Source organism: Fistularia commersonii, chromosome 35 (genome assembly GCF_037954325.1).
Source record: "Fistularia commersonii isolate RoL2024-O1a breed Wild chromosome 35, RoL_Fcom_v1.0, whole genome shotgun sequence".
In the NCBI taxonomy this organism is placed as follows: Eukaryota; Metazoa; Chordata; class Actinopteri; order Syngnathiformes; family Fistulariidae; genus Fistularia; species Fistularia commersonii.
The window spans coordinates 10,237,501-10,252,154 of record NC_141318.1 but is presented as its reverse complement, the minus strand read 5'-3'; the positions used below and the strand labels follow the sequence as shown (position 1 = coordinate 10,252,154).

At 39.0% G+C, this 14,654-nt stretch overlaps 1 protein-coding gene across 3 annotated transcripts in view; it reads right to left on the bottom strand.

The window, feature by feature from the left end:
- The window catches only part of glra3 (glycine receptor, alpha 3), a 74,106-nt gene that overhangs the window by 26,435 nt on the left and 33,017 nt on the right, over positions 1 to 14,654 (bottom strand). For 2 of the 3 annotated variants that reach the window (XM_086142627.1, XM_086142628.1), the window contains exons 2-3: positions 9,141 to 9,271; positions 7,252 to 7,319 (exon numbers count right to left, since the gene is read on the bottom strand). In XM_086142627.1, the coding sequence (XP_085998753.1) occupies positions 7,252 to 7,319; positions 9,141 to 9,271 (199 nt within the window). The remainder of the gene's footprint in view (positions 1 to 7,251; positions 7,320 to 9,140; positions 9,272 to 14,654) is intronic. The other variant, XM_086142630.1, reaches the window with a different exon arrangement.

Below are 14,654 nucleotides of genomic sequence, written 5' to 3'. Positions count from 1 at the left end.
AAATTGAATTACACTCTCAAAAGTTAAATCTCAATTTCACTGGTTCAGCAGATTTGAACACATTGACACCTGGATTGTAGTGCCATTCTACCTAGAACTGAACTGTAGCTGATAAGTCAAATAGATGGCAACTTTAATCAAATTTCTTCTTTTTTCTTTTTTAAATCTTCGCAACTTGTCTGGTCTACACTGACTTTATCAACATCCAAAGAAGGCTTTTTTTTTATGACTTTGAAAACAGGAAAGTGGATATTAGAAATCCAAACAGAACTGATGAGCTAAAAATACTGAAATATGAGCTAAAATAAAGTGTTACCAAATTCCCTTTGAACTTTAGCATACATTGCAAACATACTGTATTTGACTTACAATAGAAGTCATACTTATATAAGACATTGCTATGTACCTTGAATAAGTGTCAGCTTTTTAAGTTGCTCTTTGTTTGCTCAGTGAACCAAAAGAGTTTGGGGTGCAGCAGTGAAAAGGTATTAGAAGCTGGTGATGGTGGGGCTCAAAGCATATGGGAAAGCAGAGAGAACACTGGATTGGTAGCCAGTAACCGGGAGCACGACTCATGCATTTAGCCAATTTAACCCCATAACAACTAGTCCAAGGGGAATGATTTCTTGCTTATATCTCATCCACATACAGTAGTTGTTCCATCATCTAAAAGACTCGAAAACTCAGTGGGAGGAGGATTTATGGTCAGAGCATATCAGAGTAGATGTCGAGTCTTTCTGCAGCTAGTTCACTAATCCATTTATGATAGACATGCCCTCATTACATTACATTACATTGCATTTGGCAGACACTTTTATCCAAAGCGACTTACAATAAAGAATTGTACTCTCATCAAGTACAAAATCCTGAACACTTCCACAAGCAAGGAAGTCCTTTAAAATTGCAGGAGAGGTAAGAGGTAATATCATGGTGAAATTGTAAAAATGTTTACTTTTGCTTGGTTAAGACTTTTGACAATATTGTTTGCCAGATCGTGACTACTTTTTCCTGGTAATTCCTTGCATATTTTCAGATAACATTTTTCATTCTGGACACCAAATTTGCCAGTTGAGTGGTACTATCCAATGATTGCGAAAACTATAAAAGTCAATAGATGTGTTTAACATAGTTACAGAAATTATGATAATCTGACAAACAAAACCCAAAGGAAAAAACAAACAAAAAATCAGTCTTTATCAGGCAGTAACCGTCTTTATCGGACAGTTACTTGCACTTGAGTGCTGAGACAACAACCATGCGTCAACTCTTGAGGCGTTTAAAATCCATCACACAATCTGTCCATAAGACGGTCTGTGACAATAAGAATGACATGGTAATATGTTGTAGTAATAATGGAATGTTGTCCTTGAGGTGACAAAAATCAGTAAAGCTTGAAAATGCAACCAGTGGAAAACAGGTGACTGTCGGTAACAACTCAGCAAAATTGTACCAGAATAGGGTTTAACTTCACATGCTTTTGTTTTTACCCACAAAGATCAAACCTGTGGCATTATCATCTCTCCTCCATGTAGTCAGATAAACTACACATTGCTCACACACAGACACACAATAGATTAAAGAGGGATGGAGAGATTGAGTGAACAAATGAAAAACCAGTCAAACGGCAGTAAAGCTGTTTAACATAGATAGCGTGTGCAGGCCACAGCGAACCAACCTGGCTCTAAGCCCTGTGTATATGTGTATATGTGTGCGTGTGACCCTGGATATTCAAAATAAACTCTGAATCTCTCTTCAATGTTTTTCCGTTCCCATTCGGTGATGTAACAGTAAAACAAAGCAGGGTAAAGTGTTATAAACATGATCAGCATGGAGGTTGCTTGTACTACAATTCAAATTGCTTTTTGGATGAATGTGTCCTTCATAGTGATGGAGGAGTGCTAAGAATGTGCACATGTTTTAGCATCATACAGTCTTGTATTGTTCCAACACCTGCAACAATGACAAAACATGAAGCGGAACTCTGTGAGATGATAATCTAACGAGAACTGATGACCTCAAAAAACCTCCACAGTTTTTTCTAGTTGCTGTATTCCCAACCTTTGAGTTTGTTGAGGGGCACTTTTTGGAAATTGAAATAACTCTAGTTGGCCAGATCAAGTAAAATATGTCTGACACTCTAGGCTGTCACCCAGATCTGAACAAACCTCACTTTGGAACTGATACTGTGGAATATTTTTATGAATGAATGAATGAATGAATGAATGAATGAATGAATTTTATTTAAGGACAGACAGTACAGTGCCATTAAACATTTCAGCATAAAATGCGATATGAGAAGATGGATGTACCAGACAGGCTAAGCAGAGTTGCTATATTGCACCCGGCTGTCCGTGGGTGGAGTAAATGTACTCCAGTGGGGAATAAAAACAATTAGTAAGTAGCTAAAACAGGTTGAAGACAGGTTAAAACAGGTTAAAACCGGAAAACAAGTTAAAACATGTTAAAACCAGTTAAAACCGCTTGCTTGTGGTTAGGGCCGTGATAAGAGGTTCATATCATTCTTTTTTTTTTTTTTTTTTTTTTATTATGTGCAAAAGCAAGGCGGAAGCATCAAGGAGGCTGGCGGGGCAGGTCGCTAGACAGTTTGGCTCGAGACGGAGACGGTTCTGGCTTAGTGTTGGCATATTTGTTTTCTTAGCAGGAGCTGTTTGGTGGCTTCAATGAAGCTCCGAAGACTCAAAGTTTTAACTCCTAGGGGCAGATTGTTCCAGAGTTTTGGGCCGACGAAAGAGAGCGAGTTCTGACCGAAAGATGTTCTTTTGTAATGGATTCTAACACACACTATAACAGGATAAAATCAACCTTGTTTGCTAATAATTTTTTTTTTAAACCATGTGTCAGGGTCTCACACACCTGGGTCAAATTGATAATCAGCGCCAGCTGCCGCTGATTGCCCGGCCCAATAAAGAGCAGCGGCACGCTCTGCTCGGGGCCGGGGAATTTGCGAGGGATCGAGAAGGCTCGAAGGAAGGAGCGACTGGAGGTCCCAGGGCTGAAGGATTGAGGGGCCCTTCCTGTAACCCTGCCTGGGGCCCTTTCCTGTAACTCTGCCTGGGACCCTTCCTGAGATCCTGCCCTGACCCTTCTGGTAACCCTGCCTGTGACCCTCCCCCGCCTCGTGACAGAATACCCCAGCCATCATGGACTCGGAACCACACCCACCCAGGCTGACTCGTGGGGCGCCAGGAGGCGCCCATTGAGGGGGGGGGTACTGTCAGGGTCTCACACACCTGGGTCAAATTGGTAATCAGCGCCAGCTGCCGCTGATTGCCCGGCCCCATAAAGAGCAGCGGCATGCTCTGCTCAGGGCCGGGGAATTCACGAGGGATCGAGAAGGCTCGAAGGAAGGAGCGACTGGAGGTCCCAGGGCAGAAGGATTGAGGGGCCCTTCCTGCAACCCTACCTGGGGCCCTGGCTGCAACTCTGCCTGAGACACCCTGCCTACCTAAATAAAAGACCTCCAACCCTGATTTCAGCCTTGGTGGTGTGGTTCCCATTCCGAGTCTGCCCCCAGCGGCCCGTGACACCATGTGAAAAAGTAAATTTAAATATATATTTATACATATAATATATATATTTGAGAGAAAACATAACAATTGTAAAGGAATTACCTCAAACTGAGCTTGAAAAAAAAAAAAAGTGTAAAAAAAGATGAACCTATGTGATTGTAGTGAGCCTTGGGAAATAAGATAAAAATGCTATGGTTGGTGTGAATTTGTATTGAAATGACATATCGAAAAAGTTCAAATGACTCACAAAGTGAAAATTTATTTTACGTCTTGTGAAACACAAACTAAAACTGCTCTTTGTACTTCAAATGATTTGCCAATAGAAACAGCTATTGCACTGTTTATCAAAAGTATAATGTTGGGTTTCATGAAATTATGTGATATGTATGAATGAAATCACACTGGCAGCGGTTGACAAAATCTAGAAAACAATATCAAGCTTACGGACTTGAAACCATTCATCAGTCTCCATTATCTCCTAATATCTCTCGTCATGACATCATCTAGGCCAGAACCACATCTTCTCTTGTGGCACAGATAATGTGCTGGTGTTAACAGTTATGTCACAGGGAAAAGGGGAAATGGCAGATGAAAAGACAAATGGTGGGAAGAGAAATGCCTTAATCCTAAAGCGACATACGGCCATTGTAGATCTCTCTCTCTGTCCCTCACTCTTCAGCGTAAAGTGTTATCGCAACCTAAGCACTGACCCCTGGTTTAACTGTCCTTTTCCTCCTGCCTGTTATAAAGTATATAATAATAAGTCCCTTATCGATGCTTCAAATTCCGTTTTGTTCAATGGATGTTGAACCTGTAAGAAATTTGGTTTGACAAATGATAATATGACTAATTACTTCCCTGAATATTCAGAATATTGGCATTAGCTCCAAAAATCCAGCATCAGTCAGGCTCTGATGCCATTCCTGTGTGATGCAGTACTTGCAACGCTGTGGATGTGAAGTGCACACAAGCAGGTCAGTACGACAACCCAATGTTCTGTATTACACCCATGCTGCAGTGAAAAATTTATTTATCTGTGATTAATAATAAAAGTCCAATGAAAGCAATATTGCATGTTTTCAAATTCTCTGGCTTAGATGACTGATACACACACACACACACACATACGCGCGCGCGCGCACACACACACACACACACACACACACACACACACACACACACACAGAGTGCACCCAGAGAAATGGTGCACCCATCAGAACTCCCAGCGGTGCAGAAACCACTTAGCCCTTGTCACTTCCATCCGAGGTGCACTTGTCCGTCCATCTATCCATCCATCCATGTAAAGCCAATGCTTGACTGATCACAGCCAGCTCTGCTCTGCTAATTATATAAAATTAAGAGTGAAGTGTTGCCAAGTGTTTTTGAAGGAGAGATAATGTGTTCAATCATCACTTACTCAAGCACTAATATAGAATATCTGTGTTGTCCATTTGGTGTCATTAACAGTAATTACATTTGCCAGTTTCCAAAAGGTTTGTTCCTGTATTCTAAAGCAGAGAGCAGTTTTGCACTGCTCTGGTGTATTTAGCATAATCTTTCTCATATGTACAGAACAATCAAATTTACAGTCTTTTTTAATATTATCATGTACATCCAAACAACAACAACAGCAGCGAAGATGATGATAACATAGGAGAAAATTAATCTAACTAACTTTGACTGACTCTTACATAGTTTCTGACTTTATTTTGCATATCATTTTAGTTTTAGCCAAAATACAGTTCTGTTATAATATACATATATATAGCTTTTTTGTAATAATATGTAATGACTGGTAGACAATTCAAAGACACTACCCACATATTTAAGGAAGATTAGTTATTTCTATATTTTGCAACCTCTTTTCCAGGTTTCAGGCTCTAAGGCAAATCTGTAAAATGTATGAAACATTGACATTTTATTAACAGCTTCTGTTCTATTCTATAATAACATCTGTTTTTTCTTTACTGTCACATTGAACAGTATTTTCCAATGCTGCACAGCTTGCAGGTCACATTACATTTATGCATAACCAATCAAAATGCTAATTTTGAATTTGATGCTCTGATTCACATAATGTTTGAATTTGCCACCATACTCCTTAATATTTATGTAACAATTTTATATAAATACAACGTGCTACAATTAGGCATCAGCGGTCTTAGGTATTGATCATTGTTATTGGCTCATTTGTATCATGTGGCTGGTGCAAACAACAGCTTGTATGCAGTCTGGACTGACTGACTAGTATTTGCTGTCAGAGTTGCTGAGTGTATTCATGGCACATCTGCTATTCTTGTCTCCTCTGATTTCTGTCTCTGGGAGCCTCCCTCTCTATGTTATTATCTCCACATGTCATCTTGTCTTTCTGCTCACACTCTGACGCTTCTCTCTTTAGAAGCTTGTTTTCAATGTTTTCAGGGGACCCTCTGACTCCCTGGTATCAAGACTATTTGTTTAATTCCGATTTAGGAAGAGTAGGTAACATCTTGCTGAATTTAAAACGATTTCTTCCTGTTTTAGGACTACATTTCTTGCACTTGTTGGTCATTTCTTTAATTCTTTTCATTTTTTAAGAATTTATGACCATATATTTGATTATATTTATTTATCATCTTTTATTTAAAACATTATGCCTTTGCTTGAAAGGTCCCACTCAATACTTCTTTCAGGGGGATCATCACTTGTCTGCTACTCCTTCATTTTTTACATTTACATTTTGGCCAAAGCTATTTTAAAATCTGACCACATCTATCACATTTTCATCTTTGCAAGACATAAAAACTGCAGCGATGCTCTTTAATAATTCACAAAAGATCATGACTGACTGAAAACCCAAATAAAGTAGAAACAATGTGATTCTCATTCTCATGCATCTTTAATCAAAACTATTATACCTCGATGGCAGATTAGAGTAGACAGACACAATAAGTCATCCTCCTCATGTCCCCACTGTTCTTAAATGATTAAGGAGCTTATTAAAAACATGTCTGTTTCATGTATCACATGTACAGAGGAAAAAAATGCAGAAAACAGAAAACCCCAGATCCTATAACACTAAAACAAAGATGTTGCACAACTTTACCTTTGACACAATGAACTGCACAATATTTTTTCCACATTTTGAACTATATACTCAGTTTTGCTTGTTTGCTATTTTTACTATCATAGAGGTTGTGATATCATGTTCACAAAAATGAAAATTAAGCAAAAAATCAAACACTGCTGCAAGCTGAGCCTTTAATGAATTAATTACAATGAAAACTATATTTGATTACAGTGTGTGCATCCAGTCTGTGAATAGAACAAAGATTATGAATTAATTCTTCCCAAAATTTTATTATTTATATAGGAACTGTAAAAAGCAAATATTTTTAGCATACTTCTGCTCTTTGATTCCAAATTCCACCTGATGACCTGAAGTAATTGTCTAAATAATCAGTTTAGGTTTTTTTTGTAATAATTTTAACCCAGACCACAACTACATTATCTTCCCTTTTTCTTTCATCCATTGAGGGGTATGATGTTATGTAGGAGCAGAAATACTGAATTGTGTAAAAATAAATTATAATATTATACAGTATTTATAACATTGCAAATCCGCAATTGAAACATTTATATGGCATACTGTAAATGTGCACAGCTCAGGATGTATGTGTGTTAAGTTGTGCACTCATATGTTAAGTCCCCACTCAGTCTCAACATAATACACCGTACATACCATGGTGGTTTCAGCAATAGAACCAAAACTGTTGATGAAAATGTTGCAGGATACGTTGACTGGAGGACCTGGAGACAGAGAATTGACATAAATGACAAAAAAACTCATGATTTGACAAAGAGGTTTTTTTGGACTGTCTGTGCTGACCGTGAGTCTAATTTCAAATTCTCAACAACTTATAATCGATTATAGTCAGCCATGTCCACATAAATTTATTTTTTTAGCTGCTGAAAGTCACAGTAATATCGAATGACAGCACTTAGTGTAAAAACCACCGTGAAGCGCTCTGCAACGGATCCTTAAATGGCAAAGTTCACAACGAATCAACTTTTTTTCAAGTGTTAAATAACATATACAATCCAATATGCATGAAATGTGAAACTTTATTAGCAACCTGTAACACACTGTAATCTTTTAACCAGGTGAGCCTCTCCAGGGGAACCCAAATGAAAGGCGAATAATAGTTTGGTATAACAATTATATAGTGAAATAAAATCTTGCACTATATGATGAGGTCTTTTTTTCAAAGAGTACTCTATGTAAAGAGTACTCTCTTTTCAAAGAGTACTCTATGTTTTAAAATAATGTCACAAAGATCATCAGAAAGGAGATATGAAATGCACAACAATCACAGACTTGGATCACTGAACATATCAATGCATAAAATGTAAGTGCTGAAAAATCCCATTCTGTTTACGTTCAATCTTGTGTTTACGTGATAGTCAAATATTATGTCTATTTGGCCAAACCAGAGAAGCAAAAATAAGTTTTTGTGAATCTGGTCTGAGAGCAGTTCATCAATCAAGGCCCATGGCCTTTGTTATAGTGAAAGAAGTCAAACAAAAGAGGTAACATCACACGGATTATTTCCGAACCAAAAGAACCATTTTCAGACATTGTTAACTGAATACAAAGTTTTCTCAGTAAGATGGTAAACAGAAACATGTGAAATGGCTTTTTAAGTATTTTTAACCAAAATTATTTAGCAATTAGTAAGCATTACTGTTGCTGTGGCAATGGAGCTAAAAAAGCACACTTGTTGACTGACAAGTTCTGACTACTTCTCCTAAGTTCTCATCACAACACTATCCAATTCACCTAAGGAGATGGAACACAAAAATGAGCAGACTGAAGTGGTTGTGATGAAATCCACAAGAGAAACAGACAATCCACAGGAGAAACATAATGTATGTTCCCTTTAATATAATTTGGTAAATATGGTATATTTTATCAGTATCTTTTTCTATTTTGTCTGCATACATATGTTGATGTGGAATCTATGAAATTCACAAAAAGCTAAATACACAGCAAAATTTACCAAACAGAAGCACATTTTAGCAAAGAATTGCAATGGGCAGAATGTAGCTGCTTCGGTTGAGTGACCTACAAGTCTTTAGGAAAAAAATACAATATACTTCATGCATTTCTAACTTCATTCACCACAGAATCCCTGAGGAATTTATATACCTTCATTGTATTTTATTCATTGTGTGTAACTGACGGCAGATTTGGGTAGCGCAACAGGGAACGGACGTGGATAAAACACACAATGATGCAATACATGATTCTGATGATTGGCCATGGTCTCAATGTCACTCAGATTCTAGTGACATCCAGTAATATTTTCAGAATTTCCATTCATTTGCATTGTAAAAATTGTAAGATGTTGACCCAGGGACACGAAGATTTGAGGGTCAAATCATAAAAATTGATCTTAAAAACAATGAGAATAACAATAACAATATAGCATAATAATTAGTGGTCATGGTCAGTCAGAATTCCAAGTTTGTTAAAGCAAATGAATTATAAAAAGTAGAGACTTTGAACTGTAAAGAAAATTGATTAGAAAAAAATTAAATTGAAAAATTACTTGTCAAACAGTCTGATACCTTTAAAGTTTGGTCTGATTCTGGCATCATATCCTGATGTCCTGCCCATCAGTTTATCCAAAAAATCTGAGGGCGACATGGGGACCTGTCGTGTCCTTGCAGCATTGTCTACCTCCCGACACTGGCCCACACTATCATGGAGACAAAACACAATAAATCATCACGGACATTTTGACATCATACATTTTTTTTTTGTCTCCTACTAATAAAGCACGATGGTGAGTAAAGTCTCTGATGGTTCAGGATAGCTTTTATGTGTGATAGTTGAAGCACTCTGAGCAGGATGGAGCTGGAAAATCAAAATAATGGGACAGTAAAAAAATAAACAACCAACCAAACAAAATATATCTAAATCTTCCTGAAAAGTCTAAATCATGTCAGGAGTGTTTAGATTTATAATGTAAAAACAAGTCGAGATGTAAAAAATACAGATAAATATAAATGTTTCATGTTTTCCATGGGGGATATATATACTTATATCAGTGGTGGTGCATTTCACACCGAGGCTTTCTGTAGCGCTCCATTTATCAGTCCACTCCTCAATATCTGTTTTATGGCTCTAAAACCATCTTAATATGCAGAAATGCAGTATAAAGAGCACTTCTTGTCTAAATCTTCTTGAAAACGTTTCACCCCTCATTCGAGAGGCCTTCTTCAGTTCTAATGACCTATAGGGACTTTTCGTCTATAACTGCCAGGGTTTTGGGCGAGTCTAGGTTATGGCTTGCTGTGTAAATGGAAAAGTTGATCTGCAGAGACTAGGCGTATTGGGGTTGTTATGGTTATGGAGGTGTTGTTTGGTGGACCAAAAAAGCGACTTTGTGGGATTACCTGGATTGGAATGTGAATAGTTAAAGAAGTCAAAGGAGTCATCTTTTTCAAAACAGAAAAACCATCATTGAACAGAGGAGGGGGCCTAAGACACAACCTTTCACAAACATATAACGCCCTACTGGGATCAATACCAAGATGGATTTGCACACATGGACCAGACCCATCTACACCCTCCAAACAACTAGGAAAGACCCACCACCAGAACTAGCCCCGGTAATGTCCACATGAGCCTCAGTACATACAATCCATCAGGTTTTACTCCTTTGTTTCGCTTTCCCTCTAGAACTCTTCAGTTCAGAACTGAAGAAGCCTCTTGGATGAGGGGCGAAATGTCTTCAAGTGAAGAAACTCAAGTCCAGTTGCCAAGAAATAAAGATTTCAAAAAGAATTCACCATGACCTGGTTGGCTGTTACATTGCAGACATAACTCATGTTGCCACAATAAATGCTATTGCTGAAGAAACATAGCCGGGGTGTACAAGTCTCCTTCTACTGCAGCTACAACTGCGTCACACATAAACAAGCAACAATAATACCCTCATAAAATTGCAATATTATTTAGGAAAATAGAAACACTTCACTCACCAAAAATTCTGTTTATTTGTATACAAAAGGCTCCTTTCTTTTGTCAAAAAGAGTTCAATTACTCTCTCATAGAGATTATCCGTGTGATTCAGTTCCATCAAGAAGTCATTTTCTATTGCCATCAAAGCTAATGCTGAAAGTTGACCCCTGTGCTGTTAAAAACACCGTGCAACGACTTTACCCAGGCATTCATTTTCCCCCAAAAATTGGATTATAAGACCTACAATGTCATCGGCTTGTTTCCCTCTGGTAACGTCTCCTAATCTGATGAAACCGCTCCTTGACATCTGTGCAAGTTACATAACGCAGGACCCGCTCATAGTTAGCAGACTGAAAGTGACGGACAAATCCTTTTCCTCGCTGTAACAGGCCTGCTAGCTTTGGAATTGCTTGACTTTACTAAGCTATGTCCAGCTTTTCTTGAAAAGTCCATCTTGAAAATGGCTTTGACAATAAATCTGAAACCACATCACTTTCTTCTCTTCTTTCAGTCATCATTGAAATATTGGCTATTACATCAACACAGCTATATTTGTGTTTGTGCAGCTTGCTACAGATGCAGCCTGCTAGCTCTGGTTGCAACATGGCACCCTCATCAGTCATTGTTCTTCCAAGGTCTTGAGGTTGGCAGGGTTAGCTGCTTCAAATAGCTGGGTGTCCACATAAGCGAGGACCTCACCTGGTCCCTAAACATCATGCAGACAGACAGGAGGGCTAAACAGCAGTTCTTCTTCCTGACGAGGCTGAGAAGGATTGGCATGTTGCCTAAAATCCCCAGCAACTTCTACAGCTACATTGTTGAGAGCATCCTGATCAGCTGCATTACCATATGGTACGGCAGCACCACTGCTCTGGGACCCAAACGCCTGCAGCGAGTGGTAAAGACTGCAGAGATGATCACCAGAACCCCACTGCCTTCTCTACAGAGCACCTAACACTGCAGAGTCCACAGGTGAGCTACAGCCATCGCCAAGGACCACACCCACCCCCAACATATTGTCTTCACACTCCTGCCAGAGTTACAGGAGTGTTAAATGTAAAACAACACGATAAAGAACTTTTTCTACCCAACTGCCATCAGACTCCTAAACAGCTGACACTCATTCTTCTTGCACGTGCAACTACTGCTCATCCTTACACCTGTACTTTGTGAGATGCACACCAAGCTGCACTCAAATGTCTTATTGCACTGCCACTGTATTATTGCACTGTTGATACTCATATCTATAACCATATATACAATTATGTTTACACTTTTCTTATTAGTACACATCCAAATGCGCTGCAGGCATCAAAGTAGGAATTTCATCGTACAGGGAAATACGTTTCTACACTGTACATGTGACTATAAAAACTTGAAACTTGAATCTTTGAATCTAGTTAGTACACTCTGACTATCCAATCAAAGGGTGTGTGACACGTTGATGTTTCCGTACCCTTTGAGAAGGCCTTAATGTCACAACTTAAAATCTGATTGGTTGAAGCAACAGTTTCATCGACAATTAGTTGTTGCTAGAGTGCCTGTGAATCTGGCCTGTGCCTGTGAATCTGGCCTCCAATGTAATTGGACAATTGACTCAGAAGGCCGTATGGGCTCTTCCCTTTGTAACTTGTCATCAATTAAGCAGTGAAAAGTTCTGGGGGTTTTGGAAGCTGTTGCTGTGAACACACAACATGTGGTCAAAGGAGCTCTCAATGGAGGTAAAACAGACCATCTTGAGGCTGAAAAAAAAAGAAATCCATCAGAGAGAGAGCAGAAATGTTAGGAATGGCCAAATCAACAGTTTGGTACATTTTGGGATTAAAAAGAGTGCACTGGTGAGCTTGGGAACTCAAAAAGGCCTGGATGTCCACAGAAGATGACAATGGTGGATGATCGCAGAATCCTTTCCATGGTAAAGAAAAAAACCCTTCACAACATGTGAAGAGAAGAACACTCTCCAGGAAGTAGGTGTATCAGTATTTAAGTCTACCATAAAGAGAAGACTTCATGAGAGTAAATTTAAAGGATTCATCACAAACCATTAGTCAGCCTCAAAAGTAGAAAGGCCATAAATGACTTTGTCAAAAAACACCTGAAGAAACCAGCCCAGTTCTGGAACAGCATTCTTTGGACAGATGAGACTAAGATCAACCCATATCAGAATGATTGGAAGAAGAAAGTTTGGAGAAGAATTGGAAGAGCTCATGTTCCAAAGCACACCGCATCTACTGTAAAACATAGTGGAGGCAGTATGATGGCATGGGCATCCATGGCTGTGCTTATTGATGGTGTGACAAAAAACAGAAGCATCCGGATAAATTGTGAAGTGTATAGGGATATACTTCCTGCTTAGATTCAGTCAAATGCAGCAAAGTTGACTGGACGGTGCTTCACAGTACAGACTGATGAGATCCAAAACATACTGCAAAAGCAACCCAGGAGATTTTTCCATCAAAGAAGTGGAATATTCTGCGATGACTGGGTCAATCACCAGATGTCAACCCAATCGAGCATGCATTGCACTTGGAGACAGCTGATTTGTTTTGCTACAGATACATAACGCCACTATTCCATGACTGTGTAAAACTTTATTTTATCACTTTTTGCAATTGATGTTGTCTGTGGGCCAGTGTACAATCGGCAAAAGTGGATGCAATGCAATATCAACAAATTATTTCTACAAATTATTTCATAACAAATGCTTCTTTGAGTACTTCTTAATTTACAACATCATTAAAGTTGCAAATGAGTGTCTTATTCTGCCCCTGATTCACCACTCAACAATTCAAAGAGTAGATGGAATTGTAACTTCTAGAGAAATACATTTTCATGTGATGACAGGTAGTCCCAGACGTTGTTTTTCTACTCAAAAACTTTATAATGCTTTGGGTTTGCAGTAAGATATTATGACAATGCTAAATTGCACACACACGATTCTCTGAGAGTTAAAGTTGTTCATACAGAAGACAGGCAGGACTACTAAGAAAGAATTGGACTGATAAACAGAATTGATTGGCATCAATGTAATCCCTGGCTATTTTTTCAGCTTATTTGACAGCAGAGGTAGTCACACTGCCACGTCAAATTAATGCCTGAGGAGAAGATGGCCAGCAGCTCAATTTGTCAGTTTGTGTGTGCATGTATGTGATTGTTAGACAGTTCTAGTCATTTTCCACATCATTAGCACTTGCTCTTCTGACCAGACAGGATCATCATGTCAGTTACATTGCAAACAAAATTGTTGCCATTTAAGCGATAATCATGAATGTCAATTGATAAACACATGATGCATAACTGTGTGTGAAATGCCTATTTTAGGGATGAATGGGTAGCGCAGTGTAAAGGCAAAGGCAAAGCTTGATGATCCTGAAAATATACTGAATTTGTGTGTGTATGTACGTGTGTGTGTGTGTGTGTGTGTATAGCAGTTGGGCCAAGAGGGAACGTTTCCTAAAATAACTGTGCTTACAACAAGGGTCACAAGTAATGCAGCCTCAGTCCGGCACTGGCCCTTGTCTCCCCAAGCCTGCCTTGGGGGGGCACGGAGCAGTGTCTCCCTGAGCCTGTCCCAAGCCCAGATAAATGCAGTGGGTTGTGTCAGGACGGGCATCCGGATTAGTAACTTAGTAAAACTGAGGTGAGGAAGGCATTGAAGAGGATGAAGAGTGGAAAGGCAGTGGGTCCTGATGATATACCTGTGGAGGTGTGGAAGTGTCTAGGAGAGGCAGTGGTAGAGTTTCTGACAACATTATTCAACAGGATCTTAGAGAGGGAGAAGATGCCTGAAGAATGGAGACAAAGTGTGATGGTGCCTATTTTTAATAATAAAGGGGATGTGCAGAATTGCAGCAACTATAGAAGGATAAAGTTGATGAGCCATACAATGAAGTTATGGGAAAGAGTAGTGGAAACTAGACAGAGAGCAGAAGTCAGCATTTGTGAACAGCAGTATGGTTTCATGCCTAGAAAGAGTACTACAGATGCAGTGTTTGTGTTGAGAATGCTAATTGAGAAGTACAGAGAAGGCCAGAGGGAGCTGCATTGTGTTTTTGTAGACCTAGAAAAAGCAAATGACATTGTGCCAAGAGAGGAGCTCTGGTATTGTGTGAGGA